Source organism: Lampris incognitus, chromosome 18 (assembly GCF_029633865.1).
Source record: "Lampris incognitus isolate fLamInc1 chromosome 18, fLamInc1.hap2, whole genome shotgun sequence".
Taxonomy (NCBI): Eukaryota; Metazoa; Chordata; class Actinopteri; order Lampriformes; family Lampridae; genus Lampris; species Lampris incognitus.
The window spans coordinates 35,981,561-36,006,969 of NC_079228.1; the positions used below are offsets into that span (position 1 = coordinate 35,981,561).

The following is a 25,409-nucleotide window of genomic DNA, read 5'->3' on the forward strand; positions in this document are numbered from 1 at the left end:
CCACATTTACCCCCAAAATAAGGCTCAACATCCGACGAAGTTTTCGTTCTGCACATTCCCACAGAAAAGGGCTTTGTCACATGATGGCATCATCATTCTGGTCTGACCACCCTGATGATGTCATCATCTGTTGGTCTTTAGTCATACCTGGCATTTCCTGCGAACATGAAGGGATGACGGCAGCAGTTGGCCAATGACAGTCATCAGCCAGTCATGTGGCAACCTGCCTGGCATGGAGGGGTGTGTGTGTATGTGTGTGTATGTAAAACCGAGCTCCCAGTGACCAACAGTGGTAGACCGTAGTTGTACTGGACAGATCCCAGTGACCAAGAGCCAAACGACTGTGGTTGTACTGGTCAGCTCCCAGCATGAATATCTGGACCGGTGAACGTAAACCGGAGTTGTTGTCCAGAACCTAGCGCTCCTTTATCTTGTCCCTGTGACCTGACATACCGCCTTGACCCGGTTATGAGGCCACGCCCCTTTTTCAAGACTCATTTTTGGACAGACTTTTTGAAGACCAAATCTTGTTTTTATGGAGAAAATCACTTTATGTGTTTTTTTTAAACATTTTTTTAAATAAAATCATGTTTTCAATGTCTTATAGATGAAATTATCACATTTAATTCAAATAAGATGTAATCACATTTGTAAATGAAGGACGTGTGGTATTTAAATAGCATAAAATGAAAATAAACCAGTCTATTGGTATTTCTAATTAGGCTGTCCATCTCATAGAGAAATAACCAATTAGCCTGTCGACATTTCAATAACTGCATCAACCGTCGAAGTGAAGTCAAATGCCCCATTTCCACACGTGGTACCGACTCGACTCGCTTCTGTGTCGTTTTCCATGACCGTAACAGCGCCCCCCTCAGCGCTGGTCGTCATAGCGACGCCGGGTTAAACTGCTGTGACGTCATCTTCAACGCGACCATTGTAAGGACAAACAAGAAACGTCTGCACCGCCGCGACGGACCACGGCGTGGATTTTCGGCTCTCCATTGTGTAAACCAGTGTTTCTCAATCGGGGGTCCGCGGACCCCTAGTGGTCCGTGGTGTAATTGCAAGGGGTCCGTGAAAAACAAATATCTTTAAAAAAAAGATCCTATGACATTTATAGAAATAGGATTATTTTACTCAAATGTGACTGAGACCTTTATCTACCTAAACTATAAAGGGTAACAGGACTTTTTTCTCTAATTACATCTGTTTCACAAGTGTAATTTATTGTATTTTAATAAGAGATCTCGCTCCCGTTTGCATTGTTAAAAGTTACTGCATAAAAATTCTGTTGTTACATATATCTGAAAGTTACTGAATACATATTCTGTTTTGTTACATATATCTGAAAGTTACTGAATACATATTCTGTTTTGTTACATATATCTGAAAGTTACTGCATAAGAATTCTGTTTTGTTACATATATCTGAAAGTTACTGCATAAGAATTCTGTTTAGTTAACTATATCTAAGTTACAACTGAAAGCTCTTATTTTTGCCCCAAAGAGTGAATAAATGCTATATTGCAATTTAAAATGCAGTTTCTACTGTTTCTATCAAATTGCAACCCCCCTCCCCCAAGATCAGGTGGAGGGGTCCTCAGGATAGATCAAAAATACGCAGGGGGTCCAGGACCCCAAAAAGGTTGAGAACCACTGGTGTAAACTACTAATAAGACACGTTAGCCGTTAGCTAACGGGTCTGACCCTTCAGCCGAGCGGTTAGTGACGTCGCCATGTGGTGCAGTACACCCTGTATCGAATCCCGCACCGGGCAAGAAAACAACCGGTTACACTTGTTTTCAATTTCAAAATGTACTTTTAAGGTAACGCCGCTTCGGTATTTATAAATGCCGGGTGAGCTCCCATGCGCGCATTGATGACGCAAAATGACGCAGCGACGCGTTTCTCTGACCAATCAGAGGTCTGCGTTGATTTTTTGGGAGCCGCTCCAGCTTTTTTTCTGGAACCTCGACAAAGGCGGTACCAGAAAAGTAACGGTTACCAAGTAATGGAAAACGAAAAAAGGGCGAGTCGAGCTGAGCCGGTACCACGTAGTGGAAAAGGCGTACAATTGCAGAACAGTCTGAAACAAATCTGACAGGAAAAAACAGGACTAGGTTAAAACCCCGCGTATACGGCCGGACCGCGACTAGCATCCGCTTAAAAGCGGCAGTGTTCAAACCCTGATTACGTACACAGTTAAATGGCGCCCATTTACTGTTAATATGAAATAATTACCCGGTACTGTTGCCATGACGACTGGAAAGTCTGGCGTGACGCCCTTTATGAATACACCACCTGTCTGAGGACGCTGGTGGTGCTCACTAACTGTGTGGGAGTTTTAGCGCTGCTGTTTGTGAACTGGACTTTTAGTTATTTGTTTGTTTGTTTGTTTGTTTGTTTTTGCGATGAGGCGTCTCAGTAGTTTCCACGACAAACAATATATAACGACAGCCAATAGGAAACGCCCACTTCCGCGTTTACCATGACGTCGTTGGTCGGCCGCCCAATCGCGTTGTGGTCGCCACTAGCGGGACCTGTCGTTGGTCACCTGATCCAGAGGCCTAATCGTGACCGACTGATCCCTCTCAGGGGTTTGGAGGACTGGCCCCGCTGGCCCGTCCAGTCAAGAACAGGCTCGCCTCCGTCAGGAGGGGCCACTCGTTTGACAGATATTTAGCTCCAGCTGTTTCTGTGACTGGATAGTGACATTTAAAAGTGTATACCTCAAATATTAGACGAGCCCACGTTTACAGACATCCGGGGGGGGGGGCGGTTTTATATTCGGACCGATACGATATTTCCAAGTCAAACAGGATATTAGGGCGGGACAAAGCGTAGGGAGGGATGTGGTTTGATTGGACAGTGCCAAACATGTGATGATGTGATTGGTTGGTTGGAATGTTGCTCGTCTGCGCACTGGGACTTTGTGACGCCATCACAAAAACTTGTCTGTTTTAGAGCAAGTTAAGCTGATTAGATTTTGATGTAAAATAAGTTAAAGAATTTGCGTGTGTGTGTGTGTGTGTGTTTCTCTCGTGTAAGTTATTTAGTAGGTGCATAATATCACTGGGGAAATGAGCTACCAAGGTAAAAAGAAAACAAAACCTCCTCTAAGCTCATAATTCCGTCCTGCAAGTCATCCATCTTGTTATTTTGGCTCTTTAGGATAAATTTGACCTACATTACCCATTGCACACCTGTTCTCCTATGAAGTGGTATGGTTCATAATGCTTCCACTTGTGTTGGTTAAGATAGCTGAGTTATATTAGACTCATTGTATACTGGCCAAGGCCCAAAACGTTTTTTTTTTCCTCCCCAATTGTACATGGCCAATTACCCAGCTCTTTCAAGCCGTCCCGGTCGCTGCTCCACCCGCTCTGCCGATCCGGGGAGGGCTGCAGACTACCACATGTCTCCTCCCATACATGTGGAGTCGCCAGCTGCTTCTTTTCACCTGACAGTGAGGAGTTTCGCCAGGGGGACGTAGCCTGTGGGAGGATCACGCTATTCCCCCCAGGCCCCCCCGCCCGAACAAGCACCCCGACCGACCAGAGGAGGCGCTAGTGCAGCGACCAGGACACATACCTACATCCGGCTTGCCCACTTGCAGACACGGCCAGCGATCCCCGTGTTGCTAGGCAACAGAATAGACCGCCATGCTACCTGGACGCCAAGGCCCAAAACGTTTGTAAAAGTTTGTAACTGTTGTTAGTTTGTGTGTCTGTAAGCGTGTCTCTTATTTTGTTTGCTCTTCCATATGAGTTCTGCAGGCCTCATGAGTTGTGCAGGCCTCATGAGTTCTGCAGGTCATATGAGTTCTGCAGGTCATATGAGTTCTGCAGGCCTCATGAGTTCTGCAGGTCATATGAGTTCTGCAGGCCTCATGAGTTGTGCAGGCCTCATGAGTTCTGCAGGCCTCATGAGATGTGCAGACCTCATGAGTTCTGCAGGCCTCATGAGATGTGCAGACCTCATGAGTTGTGCAGGCCTCATGAGATGTGCAGACCTCATGAGTTCTGCAGGCCTCATGAGTTGTGCAGACCTCATGAGTTCTGCAGGCCTCATGAGTTGTGCAGACCTCATGAGTTCTGCAGGCCTCATGAGTTGTGCAGACCTCATGAGTTCTGCAGGCCTCATGAGATGTGCAGACCTCATGAGTTCTGCAGGCCTCATGAGATGTGCAGACCTCATGAGTTCTGCAGGCCTCATGAGATGTGCAGACCTCATGAGTTCTGCAGGCCTCATGAGATGTGCAGACCTCATGAGTTCTGCAGGCCTCATGAGATGTGCAGACCTCATGAGTTCTGCAGGCCTCATGAGTTGTGCAGACCTCATGAGTTCTGCAGGCCTCATGAGTTCTGCAGGCCTCATGAGTTCTGCAGGTCATATGAGTTCTGCAGGCCACCTGAGTTCTGCAGGCCTCATGAGTTCTGCAGACCACATGAGTGTATGTGGCTTGCAAGTTGCTTGTTCTCTCCGGTGTCCACCAGCCGTCCCTCTGTGTCATAAACGACCGTGCTGGTGGGTCAGGTTGTGAACGTTGGACCGTGGCGGCCGCCGTGTGTCGGGGGCTGCGGCACGTGAGCGCCGCGTTGTCTGTCTGCTGTGTGGACATGAGGGGGAGAACCGGGTCCACGTGCCGGACGTCCCCCGTTGGCTTCAGATGGGCGTGATGTGGTCTCGTGTCAGTGCTCGGCTGAGCGAGCGTCACTCGTGTACGGACAGTAAAGTAAAGCCCACATCATCTGTTTGGTGAGTAGAGGAACCATGTCTTCTTCTGAACCACACGCACAACGTCTCAGCGCCGGCTAAATATGGACTTGTGTGTGTGTGTGTGTGTGTCTGTGTGAGAGAGAGAGACTCGAGATGGACCACACCCAGTGTTTAGTCATGCCGAATGTGTTTGTCGCGTTGACGTCTTGAAGTATTTTGCAGGCCGACTCCCGTCTCCAGTCTGGAGACGGACACTGTTGATCACATTCGGTGTCCGGAGGGTTTCGGTGCCAGACTGGCAGCACCGTGTCGGCCCTGCTCGCCGGCCTTTAAACAAGACTCCCATCAGAGAGAACACACAGGAAGGTGGTGTGTGAAACCCTGTATAAATACGTATGACGCCAGTGTTGTGTGGACACTGACGCCTGGCTGGGGGGGGGGGGGGGGGTTGTAGGAAAGCAGTGTGAAAACTGTGTGTGTGTTTGTGTGTGTGTGTGTACATGCATATTTGTGTTTGCATGTATAAAAGGACTAGGTGTGTATGTGTGAGGACATGAAATAATGGGTGTTTGTGTGTGTGTCTGCCTGTATGTTTATGTTTGCACATTTGTGAAATTGTGTGTTTAAGAAGATTTTTGTTTTCAGTGGATAGCTGAGTGTTTAAAGAGAGGGAGAGTGTGTGTGTGTGTGTGTGTGTGTGTGTGTGTGTGTGTGTGTGTGTGTGTTCACTGGTATGTGTGGGAACAGCCCTCTTGCATACACACATTCCTCTCAGGCCCCCACCACCACACACACACACACACACACACACACACACACACACACACACACACACACAGGTCTAAAGGTCTGATAAAGTGTTCTGGATGGAGTCCAGATCATTATGACTTTCTGTAGGCTGTCAAAGTACACTCTCTCTCTCTCTGTCTGTCTCTCTGTTTCTGTCTCTCTTTCTCTGTCTCTCTGTCTCACTCTCCATCTCTCTCTTTCTATTTCTCTCTGTCTCACTCTCCGTCTCTCTCTTTCTATTTCTCTCTGTCTCACTCTCTGTCTGTCTCCCCTCTGTCGCTCTCACTCTGTCTCTCATCTCTGTCTCTCCTGTCTCTGTCTCACTCTCCATCTCTTTTCTATTTCTCTCTCGCTGTCTCTCCCTCTGTCGCTCTCTCTCATCTCTCACTCTGTCTCACTCTCTGTCTCATCTGTCTGTCTCACTCTCCATCTCTCTTTTCTATTTCTCTCTCGCTGTCTCTCCCTCTGTCGCTCTCACTCTCTCTCTCTCGCAGTCTCTCTGTCTGTCTCTCTCGCACTCTGTCTCTGTCTCATCTCTCTCTCTCTCTTTCTGTCTCTCTCCATATCTCTCTCTGTCTCTCTCCATATCTCTCTCTGTCTCTCATCTCTGTCTCTGTCTGTCTCTCCCTCTGTCACTGTCTCTCATCTCTCTCTCTCTCTTGCTGTCCCTCTGTCTCTCTTTCTGTCTGTCTCGGTCTCTGTCTCTCACTCTCTGTCTCTCTCTGTCTTTCTCTCTGTCTCTGTCGTTCAGACTGGTACGCAGACAATCAGACATTAACTCTGTCAGACGAGAGCAATAAAGATAAGAAAGAGCGATAGAGAGAGGGGGGGAGAGTGGGGGGGGAGAGTGGGGGGGGGGAGAGGGGGGGGGAGTGTGCGAGCAGCGTGGTGCAGAGGTCCTCCGTCCTCTGGTAGGTTCGGACAGAAGGCGGTGCAGCCACTGCTGCCGTTATTTCAAACGCACCGTTGACGGCAGCTGAACCGGCGGCTGGGTTATCGGTGCAGAGCTGGACACGCGCTGCAGCCACCAGGTCGGCGCTGGTCCCCGTCTGTGGCGTGCTGCCGCCAAGAGCCAATCGAATCGCCTGGGGGCGTGGCTACCTGTGGGTTGACGTTTAAAGATGGAGGAGCTGATTTTCAGTGTCTGACAGTCCGGAACTTAATAATAAAAGTAGCATTTAATACGTATAGCACTTTTCATTTAGCCCGGCGCCGGGCTGGTGCCAGCTTAGCCGTCGAGACGTCGCGCGTATCAACAGCAGGGTGAGAAACAGCCAACATGGAAAACTACAGCCGATAAAAGCAGTAAAGCCAAACCCGGGCTGCAGCGATGATGAAATCCCCAGCGGATTTACCGTCCGTTAGCAAGTTCGTTATTGAGACGGGGTTTCCGTGCGGACGCTCACACGGCCGCCGGTGGTGAAATCCGAGCTTGTGCAAAGCCAAGGGTTTGTCGAGACGAAGCAAGAGGCCGTGAGAACGAATCGCTTTAATCTCAAATCAAACACACGGCGAAGCAAACGCCGCGCCGTTACTGATTTACCTGGGGGAGACACACGGACCGCCAGAGGAACGATCACACAGACCCCAGACAGCATCCGGATGTGGGCCACTTCAGGCAGTGCTGCGGCTCCGGTGGCCTTCTTCTGGCCCTGACAAACTGGATGTGAGCCTGAAGTGGCCCACATGTATAACAGCAAATATGGCCCAAATATGCCAAATCACATGTGGGCCTTTTTGGGCAAAGTTGCGTTGCTCTGGGCAACACGTGATCTGGATGTGACCCTGAAGTGGCCCGTGTGGTAAATGCTGAATATGGCCCAAATACCACAAAACAAATATGGACCACCTTTGGCAAATAGGTGGCACATGTGGCATTGCTATGGCTTGGTTCTGACCCAGATCTTGCAAACGGGAGCGGACCGCCCACCCAAGTGCTGGGTATGGGACGGGTCCGGGCCACAGCAATTTCGCTATCTGGGAGAGATGTAGGGATAGATAGATGGGCAGACAGGGTGACAGGCGAGCAGAGAAGCGATCATAGCGACAGGTAGACAGACACACACACACACACACACACACACACGCGTTTATACGAAGGATTTGTGTAAAATTTGTGTAATAAGATAAAAAAGAAGAGATGGTTTAAACGATTTTCTGTCTGTCTCCACAGGTCGGCTGTCTTGAGTTTGGTCCTTGCCGTGGAAACCTGCCGTTGGTTACCGTGGAAACTGCATCCTGGTTGTTACAACACCGCAACTCGGATCGAGGCTTTTTCCCTCTAAGCTGGATCGTCGCTGGTGTTAAGACTGGATTCCGCCTGACTTTGAGGACTCTTGAGCTGTTGTACCAAAACCTGTGATCAGCCTGCCACGTACCCGAGGCCCAGCTGTCCAGAGCCCACGTCCACCGGTAGTCTCACATCACTGTGGTCTAGGGGGATTTTTATAAACGTTTTTTTTTTTTTTGTGATTTACTGAGCACCTGAATGCCCCAAGACTACCCTGTAGCAGCTGGTGGTGCTGCAGTTCCTCCTCCAGCCTGCAGGGCGGCGGACGGCAGCCGGGCGCTGGAGAGACGGAGCCTTGGGATGAGCGAGTTCTGGCACAAGATGGGCTGCTGCGTAGTGGCCAAGCCCCCACCGGTGAGACAGACACACACACACACACACACACACAGCTCGGGGATAGTTAAATACACAAGTTTGCAGGGGCTGAGAGCTCCAGCAAATGTTTTTATATTTAAGATTTATCTATTTTAATATAATGTATTCTCATGTTGTGCCGAGGTGTTGTCCTGACTCCAGAGTTCAAACCCAAAAACCAGAACAACATGAGAAATGACACACAGGCTTAACTTGGATGTATGGCAGGGGTGCCCAACCTCAGGCCTCGAGGGCCCTCAAGGCCTGAGGTTGGGCACCCCTGAGTTGGTGAGCATCAAACCCGTGTTGTTCTGCTCACACGGCGGCCTGCTGTTCAGTGCGACAACACAGGGTGTCGGGGGAATGGAGTCGATGTGGATGGTTTAGCTGGAGCCAGTGGAAACCAGTGGCAGCACTTCCTTGTCCTGTTTGGCCGTGACCTTTCACCTCCAGCAGGCCAACACCTTCTTCCTTCTCCGGTCTGTCTGTCTTCCTGCAGCTAGACCCGTGTCTGTGTGTGTGTGTGTCTGTGTGTGTGTGTGTGTGTGTGTGTTTGCGCGCACATCAGGTTCATTATGTTGGCAAGCTTTGTTATGTAACAATCTCCTGGACACATGCACACTTACATGCACACACAATCACGCACAAACAAAAGCACATTTTATATACACACACACACACACACATTGAGGAAGTGTCCTGATGTGTAGCATGTAGTCCCCAGAGAAGCCTGTCTTCCTTTTTCTGTATTTTTAGGGCTTTCTATTTGTTCTATTGTGCCACTATAACAATACACACACACACACACACACACACACACACAGAGCAGGGTTTCATGCCAGCTCTTAAGCCATCCAGGGGACCTGGGTGAGTTTGGGTTTTGTGAAAGGCCGGCTGGTAAAACGGAGTCGTTACAGGATCGCAGGGCACTACTTTACTTCAATTATATTTGGTCAGTTAAAACTGAACATCCCTTTGCAGACTCTCATTTTGAAATACGTACCAGCTACAACACAACAGCCTGGGCTTCAGCCCTGCTGTGTCACCCTGACCTGAGACTTGGACTCAGCTTCCGAGTTTCAGCTTCACAGTCAGAGGCTGCACATAAACACCATTACCCACAATTCCTTTTGCTCCCAGCCCATAGCTACATAGGGTAAAGAAGCGAGAGTCTGTGTTCTACCAATACAAAAGCATATTTAATACAGAATCATGTTGATATGAAACCTAGGCTCTTCTCATAACCTTTGACCCTCGACACATGCTGAACGTTTCCCTGCTGCACAGGTGGGAAGCCAGCTCTCCAAAAAAAGACCCTATGATGATGATGATGATGATGATGGGGGTATCAGGGTCTAGTTGAAGGGTGACTCGTGGCCCAGGTGATGTGGATTCACCATCCTTCACCCGTTGGTTTTCTGAAATGTCGGTCTTGTCTGATGTTTGGGTGGAAAACGTTTCACCACAGGGTTGCAGGTTCAAATCCTGCATTTGAATGTAAAACGTGGGCTGGGCAGGTGAAGTGAATGAGGATTGCTCTCGCCATTTAGCAAGGCATTTAAAATCCAACTACAAACGAAAAGCTCTCGGCAATGAACGTTCACACTTTTTATTAACGGTACTTGTACATTGTAAATTAACATTTATTTTACGGTTTAGCTAATTTTCAGTGGCCCTGAGTAAACATGTCAGATAAATGACTTAACGTTGACATGTTGGGTGAGAACTGAAGACTACGAGTATTTTATTATTTCATGAAAACTGTGTCTTCATAGAAGTCATTCTGGTACATTTTATTTCCAAAATGTTAAATCTGTATTGGGTTTTAAAAAAATTACTTTCTTAAAGTTTACTTTTTAAAATCCCTAAATAAAAACAGTTGAAGTGTGTTTAAAATTTTGTCAGATAAGAACTGAAGTTATCGGCTTTGTTTCGTGCTTCTGCAAATTGTTGATCTCATGTTTGCCGGCGGCTTCCGGCCTCCATCCCTCTGTAGTTACATAAATGGGTTGAAGTAATCCACAAGGACGTAAGCCTCTTATATCAAGTCTAAATTGATCTGATTGTGGCCAAGTTGTACTCCGTGACAGCGCACAGTTCCCCACATAAGGATTAAGCCGGCTTCGGAGCCAGGATATGATTTTAATGGGCTGTTGAACGGCTGTTTGCCAAGGCTTAGCTGGCCCGGTTCACCCCGGCGCTCCCTCTAGGAGTGAATAACTGGGCTGTCAGACTTGATTTGGTAAACGAGTTTGGGAAATACAGAAAGTAAGTTCATAATTTGGTAGTTTGAAGTGTGAGAATGTTTTCTCCGCTGTGTTGTGTTGTCATGCGTTTGACTTTTGGTTTGCACTTCTGAAGAGGTTTTGGGAATCTGAAAGGAAAGCTTAAAATAACAGTTTGTCATTTCCTGTGCGGGGGGTGGGGGAGAGTTCGGTAATTTCCTTTTCAGCCCTCTGAGGATCAATCACCAATCAATCACCTGTGAGGGCAGGAGCATATTGACCATCCAATGGGACACCTGCTGTCACCTGCCCTCCTCTTACCGCTAACATCCAATCAGATTACTCCGTTGGTGCTCACCTGACATAAAGTTCAGGTTTAACACTGCAACCCTGAGGATTTAAACACAAACAAACATCCTTTTTAATACTTTCTGTTACCGACATACTTCACTCAAATGTTAATCCACGAATCTCAAAGTCCTGCAGAGTTTAGTAGTATTTGATGTGAATGGTTGGTGTCTGGTAGGACTTTGCCAGGACAAATTATTGGTGTCATTGTTTTTTTTCTCCCATCTTCATCATAGCAGCCAAATGAGGAAGAAGAAGGCAGGTAGTAGACAATTCTTTTCCCAAATCCATAAACTGATGTAAGTAAATGAATTGCAGCTTTAATAGGAACTCTTAACAATAGTAAGTGGCTTTTACAACAGTAATCACTTTCTGAAAGTAGGACTCTTGAACAGGAAGGATCTCAGTTCTCAAATAGAGGAGAAAATGGTAGTCTCCGTGTCCTGCTGGGTGTAAAGAGGAAGAGGCAGCCCCTGTTTCATTCCAGGAAAACGTATGGAGATTATGGGATATGGTTTAACAGTTAGCTAGCTGCACAGAGAGAGAGAGACAGAGATTTGATTTTACAAAGCCCTTTATTAAGCGCTACAGTAGGTATACAGACAAAGGGAGATCAACTACATAAGTGCAAGTGAAAACGTAACCCATCAATACAGCTAGGACTTTCCTTCATTACACAAATTACAAAAAGATGCCCAGGTCCTTATCATCTTCCGCTGAGTACAGTACTCCCCCTACTGCCCATTTAAGACTGAAAGCCTCCAGATTGTCTACCATTTTGTAGTAAGCAGGCAGGCACGCTCCACCCTGAGCCGAGCCTTCAGTTATGCAGCTGTATTGTTTATAAGGCTAGGGATACCTGCAGTCAGTTTAGACTGAAGATGTTACTTAGTTGAGTGATGAAACGTATCCCTCAATAAACAGTGTATCCAGATGAACTGATTCAACCTTCTTTTGAACATCTAAAAACATTCTTCAGTGCATTAAAAAGGTCACAGAGTCTTTTGCATCTGCAAAGACAATGAAAAACAGTCCCTACTTCTCCAAGAAAATGGACATTCGCTTGAAACTGTGGGGTTGGTCACAGAGATCAAACTGTTCATTGCAATGGCACCATGTAGAATCCTCCACTGTAAATCACCGACCCTTTTCTTTAGAGGTGGTTTATATAAAACCCGCTATACTGGTTTCACACCACTGTCCACCTTTACTTCTTTTCTCCATACTGTCAACACTCCAACCCAGTTTACATTTGTTTAGTGCATTCACACAACAATTATACAGTTTTTCCTTTAACTGAGTACAAGTCCACATATTTAGTCAATCGCATTTAATAAGGGTCCTGAGAATCCATCTAGATTTGGAAAAAAAAAACTCAACTCTGGAAATGGATCATTTCACCAGAAGTGTCTACTCCACCACTGTACTCCTGCAGCATCATAACCTCCTCCTCTGTCAGTCTTTTAAACCACATATTTAAAGTGTTCCTGATCTGTCGAATGGAGAAGAGAAGCCACAGCCTTGGTGTCTGTCCTAGACAAGCTATATCCACTATTCTCCTCAGAATGACCACTGCAGTGGTGCATAGCATGCTGGTGAGACCTGGTGTGCTGCTGTCTTGAACATCCATTCTGGCCCCATTAACGAGAGGTCTTTCTAATAGCCAGTGCAAAGAGCTTGAAGGCTGCAGTCTCTTCCATTTAAATAAATTCTGTGTCTTAAAAAGTGCTTGATAAAAAAGGAGGTGATTCACATAGTTTTGCAAAAACTAAAATACATTAAAAACAATGCAGTGTCTAAACCCAGACCAGCTGTCTTCCTCAAGATGCTGCTTGTCACAGCTCTCCAAACAACATCTTTTAGACCTGTAAGATATCTCTGTGCAAACTGTAATCGAATGTAGCTATTCTGCCCTCTAGGTGTACTAGACCTTGCCCCCTCCTCTTTTGGTAAGAACAACACACTCTGGGGCACCCAATGTAACTTATCCCAGAAAATGTCCACTAAGACTGCTTGCATCTTTTTTGTTAAGCCTTTATGTTGCTCCATGCAGGCCAACCTATGCCACAGAGCAGAAGCTATCAGGTGGCCAACCTATGCCACAGAGCAGAAGCTATCAGGTTGTTAATGAGTAGTGCCCTGCCTCTAAAGGACATGTGTGGCTTCAGCCATTTCCATTTATTTAACCTTCATTCTACTCTCTCTGCCACACCTTCCCAGTTCTTCTGGACTATGGTGTCATAACCAAGGTACACTCCGAGGTATTTAAAACCACCCTTCTTCCATGTCAACCACCCTGGTAGACTAGGTAGACCCCCCCAATCCCCACTGCCAGTACTTCACTCTTTTTCCAATTGACTTTTGCAGCTGATCTGGTTCCAAATATTTAACAATTCCCTCCAGTTTTTTTTAATCTCTTCCGTGTTTTTGACAAAAACAATGATCTCATCTGCATAAGCTGATGAAATATCTTTTGTTAAAATCCTTTAAAAACAGACCTTCAATGCTATTCCTTGCTGTACATAACAAGGGTTCAATAGACAATGAATGCAACATCCCTGAGAGTAAACAGCCCTGTCTAACCCCCCTACGCACTTTAAAAGGGGCACTTAGACTTTCATTACTTTTCAGTACACTCTCAATGTCCTAGTACAAAACTTTGATCATAGCTATAAGACCTGAGTTGAGACCAAAATTCTTCAAAGTCTTCCTGAGGTAAAGGTGCTCAACCTGGTCAAAAGCTTTTTGCTGTTCTAGAGAAATAAGACCAGTTTCAAAGCCTAAAGAACCAGAGATGTCCAAAATATCTCAAATTAAGGACACCTTGTCCAGAGTGGACCTACCAGGCACACAGTATGTCTGATATTGGTGAATTACTGAGTCCATCACCTCTCTTAGTCTGTTCGCCAGTGCTTTGGACAAGATTTTATAGTCTGTGCATAGAAGAGACAGAACGCCGGTTTTTGGTCTCTTGTAGATCTATTTTCTTTGGTAAGAGAGTTATTACCACTCTTCTTCAGCTTAGAGGTAGCAACATGTCTTTAAAACGCTTATTAAAAACTGTTAAAAGATCTTCACCTATCTACCTCCCGAACTCTTTATAAAACCCCACTGGAATCCCATCAATGCCAGGGGCCTTGCCCCCTTCCATGCCTTGCAGGGCTGTGAAAAGTTCTTGTAGCACCAGTGGTTCTCCCAGCTTAGCATTAATTTCTTCAGGGTCTTATGGCAAATTTTCCCAGAAGTATCCAAATAGTTCTTTGTCTTCTCTATACTCACTGCTGTAAAGCTCAGAGTTCCTGTCCTGTTGCAGAGCATGAATAATCATGCTTTGTCCGTTCCTCTTCTCTAAGTCTAAGAAGAACTTGGACGGTGCATCCGTCAGCGCTACACTCTGAAAACATGACCAGACCAGCGCCCCCTGAGCCTTAGTGCGTAGTAGGTCTGTAAGAGCAGATCTTTTAGACTTAAGATTTTCAATATGATCTTGATTTTCAGTGGATTCTGCTAAACTCTGCAGTTCCACGATTTCAGTCTAAAGTTTCCCCATAGATCTGATAATGTCCCCTGTGACACTGAGAGTGTACTGCTGACAGAGCTGTTTTATCTCTACTTTCCCACGATCCCACCACTGTCTCAGAGATTTAAAATCTTGTTTTCTACTCTTAAAGCCTCTTCAAAAATCACACAATAAGCTATGTTTAAATGCCAATATGCACTTTTAGGCTTTAAATTACTGACATTAAAGTGACTCATTGTAAGAGAGATTAAAAGCAAACATAACAACAATGCCGACCTACATTCAGATCTTATTCATCATCTCCATTATTTAGCTCTTGTCTGATTCTCTGAACAATTTTCTTCAGTCTATACACCTCCTGTTCAGTGAAACCTCCTCCCCCTTTACTGCTCATCTGTAGCCATGCAGAGCTGGTGAACAGCTCTCTGTCAGAGAAGTAATCCTCTATTTTCACTCCCTTCATGTTCTTTGTTTTTTGTATGAACAGTTTGATTTTACCAACACTGTAAGTGCTTTGGGTTTTACGGCTACCAGCCACTTCGGAGTCAGAGGATTCACTCTCTCTATCAGCAGTAGAGTCCTCCTCCATACTGGATCCAGACTCTGTGTCTCTCTGTCTCGCCGCTCTTTTCCCTCTGGTCTTACTCGCTATCCCTTTCATCGCTCGTGAATTTTCACTGTTGCTTTTCGTTTTCCTTTTCAGATATGTCATTCTTAGGGCATCGTCATCATCTTTCATGACACCTTCACTCCCTCCCAACACTACATCCTCTACAGGTCTTTCAGTTACGCAGTTTTCCTTTTGTTTTGCAGCGTCCTGCCCCTCACCTTCCTCCTCCTGTCCTTTCTCATCCACCTTACTGTCTTGTTGTACTTCACCTATCTCCTCCTGTCCTCCCTCACCTACCTGACTGCCTTGTTGTACTTCACCTGTCTCCTCCTGTCCTCCCTCACCTAATTGACCGCCTTGTTGTACTTCACCTGTCTGCTCCAGTCCTCCCTCACCCATCTGACTGTCTTGCTGTACTTTGCCTTTCTCCTCTTGTCCCTCCACACTTTCCTGCCTGTCTTGTCTCATCGTGTCCATTTCATTCTGGTCTGTTGCTCAGTTTCCCCTCTTCCAGCAGGACCATTCTGTCCTGATGTAGTTTTTCTCGGGACATGCTCTGATGAGATGTCCCTCTCTGCCACAATTAAAACATCTCATATTGTCGGATGTTACAAAAATAACATAGTCAAAGTCATCTGCTCTCAGTTTGAAGGTTAAGTTCAGCTCCTCGCTCCTGTTGTTCAGGATCATGTGTAGCCGCCTTCTGTGTGACACTGCATGTTTTAAAGGAGGAGACTCGCAGCCTGAGAAGACTTCCCTTATTTGGGAGACTATTTTTCCATGTCGAGATAACTCCCGTGTCAACACTTCATCTCTAATGAACAGGGGAACATTTGACAAGAGTCACTTTTTTCGCTGGTGTGGCGAGAGGCAGAACAGATACGAACGTATCGTTCACCGCAATCCCGTTCTCCACCACCGCGTTCGCCTTTTCATCGTTGTCTACAAATATGGCCCCCACGGCCAGAGAGCAGTCCTCCGCTGAACAAGGGAAAGCCGGCACGATCTTAATGCCGTGCTTCCTGGTCAGTTTGGACAGATCCATACTGGTGACTAGCACGCCTACAAACGCACACACAAACCCCTAAAATCTCCCTATACACACAAACAAACAAACAAACAAACCCTGCAATACACACTAGTTACAATGATACAAAAGGTACAAAAAGTTTAAAAGTCGCTCATTCCGTAGAGATCGCAACAAACGCTCACACACTCGCTCACTCAGTCAGCCATGCCCCCATCCACTGAGAGAGAGAGAGAGAGAGAGAGAGAGAGATGTGTAGTTCAGAGTATGTGGACATGTTAGGACTCGTCCTTGGATTCAGAGATGAGCTACCTGGAGAGACATGACAAACACACACACACACACACATGTCTTCATGACATGTTTATGGACTTCCTCTGGAAGTAAACTCTGAACCTCTCTCTGCACTTTCTGACATCCTGACCATCATGTTTATGTTTGCATTCTATGACTATAAACTTACTGTGTGTGTGTGTGTGTGTTGCAGAAGAAGAAGAGGAGGAAGATAGACCGCACTATGATCGGGGAGCCCACCAACTTCATACACCTCACACACATTGGCTCTGGAGAGATGGCCGAGGGACTACCACCGGTATGGACCTCTCTCTCGCCCCCCCCCCCCCCCACTCTCCTCTCTCTCCCTCCCTCCTCTCTCTCACTCCCCCCCCCCCACTCTCCTCTCTCTCTCTCTCTCTCTGCCCCCCTCTCTCGTGCTCGCTCGCTCTCTCTCTCTCTCGCTGCACCCATCTATAGATGGAGAGGACAACGACGCAGGATTAGGAGGGGGTATTCACAGCTGGTGAATGAAAGCCACTCTTTCTGTGTGTGTGTGTGTGTGTGTGTGTGTGTGTGTGTGTGTGTGTGTGTGTGTGTGTGTGTGTGTGAATGGTTCCCTCTCTCCTCTCCTCCAGGAAGTGTCACACAGCGCTCCATCCTTCCTTCCTGTCCTGCTTCTATTTTAACTTTTCTCTGAGTGAGCCACATCTTGCTACCTCACCTCAGTACTCTGAACACAGCACACTGACATGGTGTGTGTGTGTGTGTGTGTGTGTGTGTGTGTGTGTGTGTGTGTGTGTGTGTGTGTGTGTGTGTGTGTGTGTGTGTGTGTGTGTGTGTGTGTAAAATCACACATACACACATATACACCATATATAGTAATGTGTAATGTAGTAGTAGTAATGGTAGTGGTAGTAGTAATGGTAGTAGTAGTAGTAATGGTAATGGGGTAGTAGTAATGGTAGTGGTAGTAATGGTAGTAGTAGTAGTAGTAATGGTAGTGGTAGTAGTAATGGTAGTGGGGTGGTAGTAGTAGTAGTAATGGTAGTGGTAGTAATGGTAGTAGTAGTAGTAATGGTAGTAGTAATGGTAGTGGTAGTAGTAATGGTAGTGGGGTGGTAGTAGTAGTAGTAGTAATGGTAGTGGTAGTAGTAGTATTAGTGGTAATGTTGGTAGTAGTAGTAGTAATGGTAGTCATAGTAGTAATGGTAGTACTAGTAGTGGTGGTGGTGGTAATAGTAGTAGTAATGGTAGTTGTAGTGGTAGTAATGGTGGTAGTAGTACTAGTAATGGTGGTAGTAGTAGTAGTAGTAATGGTAGTAGTAGTTGTAGTAGTGGTAATGGTGGTAGTATTAGTAATGGTAGTACTAGTAGTGGTGGTGGTGGTAGTGGTAGTAGTGATACTGATGGTATTGGTTTTACTGCTGTAGTTTATTGATAGAAGTATCATTAAAAACAGTAGTGGTGGCATTAGTATGACTGGTTGTAGCTGTAGTAGTAGTTATGTTAGTGATAATAGTAGTAATGGTAGTAATAGTAGTGGTAAGTATTGATCATAGTACTAATATTAGTGATTGAAGCAGTAGTGTGGCAATAGTATTGATCGTAGAAGAAGTAGTAGTAGTCATAGTAGTATTGATGTTAGTGGTGGTAGTAGTATTGGTGGTAGGAAAGTAGTAAAATAAGTGGTAATAGTATTGGTGGTGATAATAAAGTCAAGTTTATTTGTATAGCCCCAAATCACCAGGTGGTCCTGAAGGGCTTAAAGCAGGAGCTGCTAGTATTGGTGGTACCAGCATCAGTGTCTCTCTTTGTCTCTAGCTCTTGCTCTCTCTCTCTCTGTTGCTCTCTTTGTCTCTCTCTCTTTGTCTCTCTGTCACTCTCTCTCTCTCTCTGTTGCTCTCTTTGTCTCTCTCTCTTTGTCTCTCTGTCACTCTCTCTCTCTCTGTCGCTCTCTCCTTGTCTCTCTCTCTTTGTCTCTCTCTTTCTCTGTCGCTCTTTCTCTCTCTGTTGAGCTCTCTCTTTGTCTCGGTCGCTCTCTCTCTGTCTGTCTGTCTCTCTCTCTCTCTGTTGCTCTCTTTGTCTCTCTCTCTTTGTCTCTCTGTCGCTCTCTCTCTCTCTGTCGCTCTCTCCTTGTCTCTCTCTCTTTGTCTCTCTCTTTCTCTGTCGCTCTTTCTCTCTCTGTTGAGCTCTCTCTTTGTCTCTGTCGCTCTCTCTCTGTCTGTCTGTCTCTCTCTCTCTCTGTTGCTCTCACTTTGTCTCTCTCTCTTTGTCTCTCTGTCACTCTCTCTCTCTCCTTGTCTCTCTCTCTTTGTCTCTCTCTTTCTGTCGCTCTGTTTCTCTCTCTGTTGAGCTCTCTCTTTGTCTCTGTCGCTCTCTCTGTCTGTCTGTCTGTCTCTCTCTCTGTTGCTCTCACTTTGTCTCTCTCTCTTTGTCTCTCTGTCACTCTCTCTCTCTTTGTCTCTCTTTCTGTTGCTCTGTTTCTCTCTCTGTTGAGCTCTCTCTTTGTCTCTGTCGCTCTCTCTCTGTCTGTCTGTCTCTCTCTCTCTCTCTGTTGCTCTCACTTTGTCTCTCTCTCTCAAGTTCAGTTCAATTCAATGATGCTTTATTGGCATGACTGCATTAATTACAACGTTGCCAAAGCAACGCAGGTCAACGGAGTAACAAACAAAAACAAAAAAAAGGGAAAAAGGAATAATAGATCTGGCAGAAACGGAACAGCACTTGAACAGCGACTGACAGTGTTTTGGTCTCTCACTGAACCTTAGGCTATGGCATTCTGACACATATTGTGCCTCAAGATGTGACCTTTGGCCTCTCTCTCTTTGTCTCTCTGTCACTCTTTCTTTCTCTCTCTCTCTCTGTTGCTCTTTGTCTCTCTTTGTCTCTGTCGTTCTCTCTGTCTGTCTGTCTGTCTGTCTGTCTGTCTATGTCTGTCTGTCTGTCTGTCTGTCTGTCTGTCTCTCTCTGTGTCTCTCTGTATTGTGATTTAAGTGCTGACTAACCACATGTGTGGCAGTCATGCTGGTGTTCAGGGGAAGTAAAGTGACACACCAGCTGTAAATCTGTCTCAGACTGCTCTGTCCCCCCGCTAGAAGTGACATCGTTTGTCCCAAACCTTTTGGACAGGAAGTAAAATGTAACAGGAAGTGTAGCAGGACACCGGCAGACTCCCACATGGACGTGACTGCTCTGCGAGGGGTGTAAGTGACTAGTGCAGGTCGTGGACTCTCGTCTCCGCAGCTCTCTGGTCGGTTCCTGCTGTGAGACACGAGCCACGGTCCAGGTGGAGGTCAGAGGTCACCGTGGAGCTCTGTAGGACCTGTTCCACCGCTCCCTGATGTGATAAGCGGGCAGAGATATTTACTCATCACTGCTGGCGTCCATCTTGTACAATAATGATCATGAAAATGATGTTTTTGTTCACACTGACCGAACAACGAAAGATTTACCAGCAGACCCGACAGTTACAAAATTAAAACATTTTTAAAAGGAGGACAAATGAGAAAATATTCTGAAGAAACAGTCTGAAAATACTGACGTATAATATAGACTAGTATATCACTGATCTGTGTGTGTGTGTGTGTGTGTGTGTGTGTGTAGTCAGGGTCTGTGCAGGAGCAGATGAGGTCAAAAGGTCCCAGCATAAATGGAAGAAACAGCCTCTTATAGCCGGTAAGGAACACACTCAAATACATTTGAGAAAAACATATCTACAAATTTGTTATATTCTTATATTATTTTTGTGTGTTTGTGTGTGTTTCAGAATTCCGGGTGGTTTGATACAAGCCTTCATCTTCCTTCTGAGGAAGAGACCACACACCCCGACACACCTCCACCCAACCCCAACAGCAGCATGAACACCTCCGGTCTAACACACACACAGCTCTCTGGATCACCCACCGGACCGGACCGGACCGGACCACCCTGCCTTCATCCCCAGTCATCCCAGTTTATCTGCCTGTCTCCTTCCCGCCTCCAGGGGGCACTGCTCTGTGTGGCAATAAAACGAGTCATCCCACTGGCATTTACTGGAGAAAAACTTTGGATCCAACGGCTCTTAATCAGAGGGACTGTTGGGATCCCATCCAGCTCCCATCCACCCGTCCCCTTCAATCTGAGTTTACCTTCCAGAAAACCCAGTCAGCTGACTGCCAACTCCACCCGAGCCCGGACCGGCGTCACATCCGTCAACCTCCACACATCCACAACCAGTCTGACACTGGTTGTCACTTTTTTGTTGTTGTTGTTGTTGGTGGGTTTTTTTTCTTTTTTTGCTTGTAGTTTTTAATCCACAATAACGTTTCAGTCATTTCTGCGACCCACAACACTTTCTGCTTAAGATCAGCCCAAAATTCGTCCTGACGGAAAAGTCGAACGAACAAACAAAAACAAACGAACGAACGAACGAACAAAATGAGCTCATGTGAGGACGGTGAGATTATTCTGGGTTTCTGTCTAAGAGGCTGACGCAACGTAGAGACTTCAACTCCCACAATCCCTTTCCACCCCCATGTTTCTTTCAGGTTGCCCAGCTCAGCCTACGATTGAGACTGGAGGCAAGGCCTGGCGTAAAGGACCCCCCCCCCCCGGTCAGGATTGGTTGGATTTGGTTGGTTGGGGGGGTGTTGTCACTGCGCTTTATTTCCCACATCTCGACCAGCGGCTGGTGAATGATTAATAACTCCTGTTTTAGAAGTGGGAAAGTCCCTGGACTGCTGCCCTGTTCTAGAGACCAGACCATGTGTGTGTGTGTGGGGGGGGGGGATTTTGATTTCTCATTACCTTGACGTGGTGGTTTTAGTTTTCCAAACAGTTTTAAAATGCCAAACCCGTATTAGAGCCGTGTGTTGGCCGTAGCGTGTCTGAGCGCTGGCCAGGTGATGATTCACCAGCCTCGGCCATGTCTGGCGGTGTGTACTACATCACAGCAGACTGCCGTAGGAAATAGTCACACCCTTATCAGAAGCCTGTTTAGACTGAAGTACAAGTATGTCACTTCTCTGAATGACCGCTTCATTCACCTGAGGAAAAAAAACAAAACTCGTTCTAGCCGCGTCCGTTAGCGTTTAGCCGACGGGCCGATTTGTGGCTCAAGTGTCACCTGATCAGACAAACATGACACGTGACTAGCTTCCTCTCCTGTTTAACCATTTCATTTGTCAAATTTAGTAAAGACAACCTCATCAAACAACTCCGATAAATATGAAATATACACAGATACACTAACTTACTAAACATTTAATTTATTCATACTAGATCAAATTCATTTAAATGTCAGCTGTAAAGAAAAAGTTTAAAAACTGAAGATGTGTCAACTCATTTCATCATTTCATGTTCATTATTTTTATTTACAGCCTGAGATCTGACAGAAGCCCCGCCTCCTTCCTCCTCTCAGCCAATGAGCTCTGCAGTTGTTCAAAACGTCTCGTGAATGGGAGAGGGTCAGTAATGTCTTGGCCACATCAGAGGGCAGCTCAGGTGGGCTGGCTTTGGGTTAGGCGTGATTTATGGTTCTGTCCCAGACAGCATCCGGATGTGGGCCATTTCAGGCACTGATGCAGCACCGATGGCCTTCTTCTGGCCCTGACAAAATGGATGTGAGCCTGAAGTGGCAGACATGTATAATAGCAAATACGGCCCAAATATGCCAAATCAAATGTGGGCCTTTTTTTGATAAAGATGTGGTGCTCTCGGCAACATGTGATCTGGATGTGACCCTGAAGTGGCCCGTGTGGTAAATGGCGAATATGGCCCAAATGTCACAAAACAAATAGGGGCCACCTTTAATATGTGGCACATGCGGCATTGCTATTGGCTTGGTTCTGGCCCAGATCTGGCAAACAGGAAGCAGACCGCCCAAGTGCCATCATTCCACGTGGTATGCGGGCCGGATGATACTGTCGGGTGTGGGACGGGTCCGGGCCACAGCAATGTTGCTATCTGGGGTGTGAAGCTGGCCTCATAGCCTTTGTTCACCTCCTCAAAGATGTACACGTGTGTGAGGCTATATGGACGCCACAAGAGCTGTGACTTGGTTTGCTTTGGCCGCTCACCCAACCCAATTTCTGGTACTGTCACCCGGCAGCTCATCCGTCTCTTGCTTTTGGCGCACAAACACGGAAAACTCCCCGCCCTCCTTTAACGTGTTCCGTGGTCTGCAGGCCCTCTCCCCTTCCAACATAATTTGGTCCTCCTCAATAGTGCCGACAAAACGGGCTCTTTTTACTCATCTACCAATGGAAATGGCCTTGCGAGATGATCTTATTTCCGCATCCACAACGCTGCCATGTGGTGTGCTGTGTTGCTATGATGTGGGCACCACAGAACCCCACCATCACTCCAACGCAGAACCACGAGTCACGCCTTAGGGTTAGGGCTAGGAGGCGTACATGCTCCCAGTTTCTAATATCCGTAACAGCTCTCGGAGCACTGACACGCTTTGCTTTCCATCTTTCTATTTGTTAGCGTTAAGCTCCACCCCCCTCATAGCACACAACGTGTCATTGGTTGAAAGAGTGAACAAGGCGGGGCTTATGTCTGACGTAAGTGAACTAGTGACTACTAAAGGTTGGACTCAGTATTCCAATTAATCCCTGAGCTTCACCATCGGAATGTTTTCTGTAATGTAATTCTATTTGTTTTTCAGTTTTTGCTGTTGTTGTTTTTTTATTCCATTTTTTTTTGTGGGCTTTGGGCCCCAAAGCGGGTCATGTGCCAACCTGTTTTGGGGTCCCTGTGACGGGACCAGATAGCAGGACGTTTTAGGGAGTCTGGGTCCGAAAGCCTAAGTCGGAATTGTTGTTTATTGTGTCACGGTCTCAAATCCAAAGAGTCCACTATACCCCTTTCGTCCAGTGTTCTGGCCGTGACACAGGCGTTCTCCTGTTCAAAGACTTGTTATTGGTTTCGCTGTCATTCAGTAGCGTCGAGCAAATGTTGATCTGGATTTGTGTTCTGAGTGTTCCACCCTCCATTTTCTCTCCGGTTATTTAACTGTGACCGTCGTGTTCCGCGGTTGCCGTGGAAACCGATGAGTCACGGCGTGCCCTCTTGCCGCGGCAACCGGCCACTTCCCGCCCCGCCCCGCCCCGGCCGAGTCCGAGCGAGCCAAACGGGTCCCGCGAGGAACGACGGCTCGTGTTCCTCGCGGGACCCGTTAAAGTAGCGACGAGCCGACATTTTGGACGACAGATAACGCGCTCCGCTCCGTGTACCGCCTCTCCTCTTCTCTTCCCCTCCTCTCCTCTTTTCCCGCCGTAATTCTATAAAGACTACATTCCGGAGGACACATGATGAGATGACGGTAAATTCACTTTCAGCACTTGGATAAAAACACAACAGCAGGGGGTGGGATGGGGGGGAGCTTACGTCATCGTCCATGAGAGCCAATCAGATCGCCCGTTAAACCGGAAGTGGTTGTGGTGGGCAGCATTGTCGCCGGTTTCCTGGTTTGCGGCCCACCTCTTTCATTCTTTAGTTCTTGGAAAATGTCGGACCGGCCCCTTAGATTAGTCACACTACCTGTCGGACCCAAATCTACTGGGAAGCCTTGTTTTTTCCCCAAAGCTTGACTCTTTTGTTTTTTAAAAAAACCCCACATTTCCGCTTCCTCCTCTTCCTCCTCGCAGCTCACACCACGGGACTTCCCCTTAACCCCCCCCCCCCCTTAAATCAACACTGGAGAGCACTTTCCCTTACGCATCACCTCAGGGTGGACATGCTACACAACACAACACAACACAAGACTTTGGTTGGCTTCTGGACCAAATGACGCCGTTGTGGACATCCATAACTCACCAACCTTCTGGGACTCCGTGTGAAACAGGAAAGTGTGTGCGTGTGCGTGCGTGTGCGTGTGTGTTCCATGCTGTTTTGAATTCCACTGAGCACGTCTGGTCGTGCTGAGTTTGACGATGACGTGTGATTGGTTGAAAAACAACACCGTGTCTCGTACAGACGATGAAGGGTACCTCTCACACTGCTGCGGAAGTCGCGTATTTCTGATCCGAGAGATGGAAATCTTGTAGTATTGATCCACCCTTTAGATAAACAGGCTTTCGTGTTATCCATAGTGCTTTAGAACTTTTATCTTGTTAATTCAGGTTTGTCCAGATGTTTCCCCCCCCCCTTGTTGATGTTATTGAATATGTTTGTATTGTTGTACAATCCCATTCTAAATATAGGCTGCATAGTAGATATTGTTTAAGTAAGTCTGTATTGATAGTGCAGAGAGATGACACCCGGCATTTCCGGTCGTGGGACTTCGGCACCTTTTCCCGTTTTTCTGAACGTGTCTGCAGTGTTTGTCTCCTCTCTCGTCTCGGCCACCATCTGCATGTCAGAGGAGCGTCTCTCCCTCCTGACATCGACGATCAAGTGACATTGAGAAAAAGCCGATAAAGACTTGATCGGCGATGTGTGCTCGTCAGAATCCCTTAAATAGACACACAGTTGAGTGTAAGTGTAGCGAATTCGGGGGGCAGCCGGGAAGCGAACGCGAAGGGTCCGACCCCGCAGGGGCGTAACCAGGGGTGGGCCTGGCCTGTCACAGGACCACCCATTTCAAGCCCAGGCCCACCCAATCACGCTGGCTTACAAGCACGTAGGCCGGCCCCTTTTACGTACGTAGAACTGCAACATCTGAGCGCGCGTACCGTCACGCTCTGTGTTTTCCACTACTGCTAACTAGCCAATAGCCAACAGTTAGCCATAACAGTTAGCCATAACTGTTGGAATGGCGAAACAAAGTTCAATCTTCCGCTTTTTTAAAAAGCCACGGATGGAGGAGGAGGAAAGCACACCTGCTCCAGCACCGACCGAGGCGCCCAATGAGAGTGCGATACCGCCGGAGAGAACGACAGAGGAGGCTACAGCTTCTCCGTTGCAGGCAGCTTCCCCCCCCCCCCTGACGACGGTGAGACGATTCCCTTGACCATGCCACCACCGCCAGATTTGTCTGCTGTGGATGAGCCACCCTCGCAGCCTAAATTAGTGTTCCCCGCAACACATTACTGCTGTAATGTGTTCGAATTTGCGTCTTGTTTGAAGGATTATTACTGGAAAAATTTTGGTCCACCCATTTTCACTCAGGCCCACCTAAAAAAATATTCCTGGTTACGCCACTGCGACCCCGTTAGCCAAGGGGTAGCGGGTCTAATCATCCGTGGTCGTTACACTACCCACCCACCCCCCTTCGGGAGGCGCGTCCCCGTGCTCCAGCATATCAGCTCCCTCACGCCTCTGGCG

General features: G+C 47.0%; 1 protein-coding gene across 1 annotated transcript in view; it reads left to right on the plus strand.

The window, feature by feature from the left end:
* The window catches only part of cdc42se1 (CDC42 small effector 1), a 37,646-nt gene extending 14,382 nt beyond the window's left edge, over positions 1-23,264 (plus strand). Inside the window, exons 2-5 of the mRNA XM_056298385.1 lie at positions 7,684-8,154; positions 16,372-16,476; positions 19,764-19,835; positions 19,927-23,264. Of these exons, the coding sequence (XP_056154360.1) occupies positions 7,999-8,154; positions 16,372-16,476; positions 19,764-19,832 (330 nt within the window). The 5' untranslated portion in view covers positions 7,684-7,998 and the 3' untranslated portion in view covers positions 19,833-19,835; positions 19,927-23,264. The remainder of the gene's footprint in view (positions 1-7,683; positions 8,155-16,371; positions 16,477-19,763; positions 19,836-19,926) is intronic.
* Positions 23,265-25,409: the final 2,145 nt, after the last annotated feature.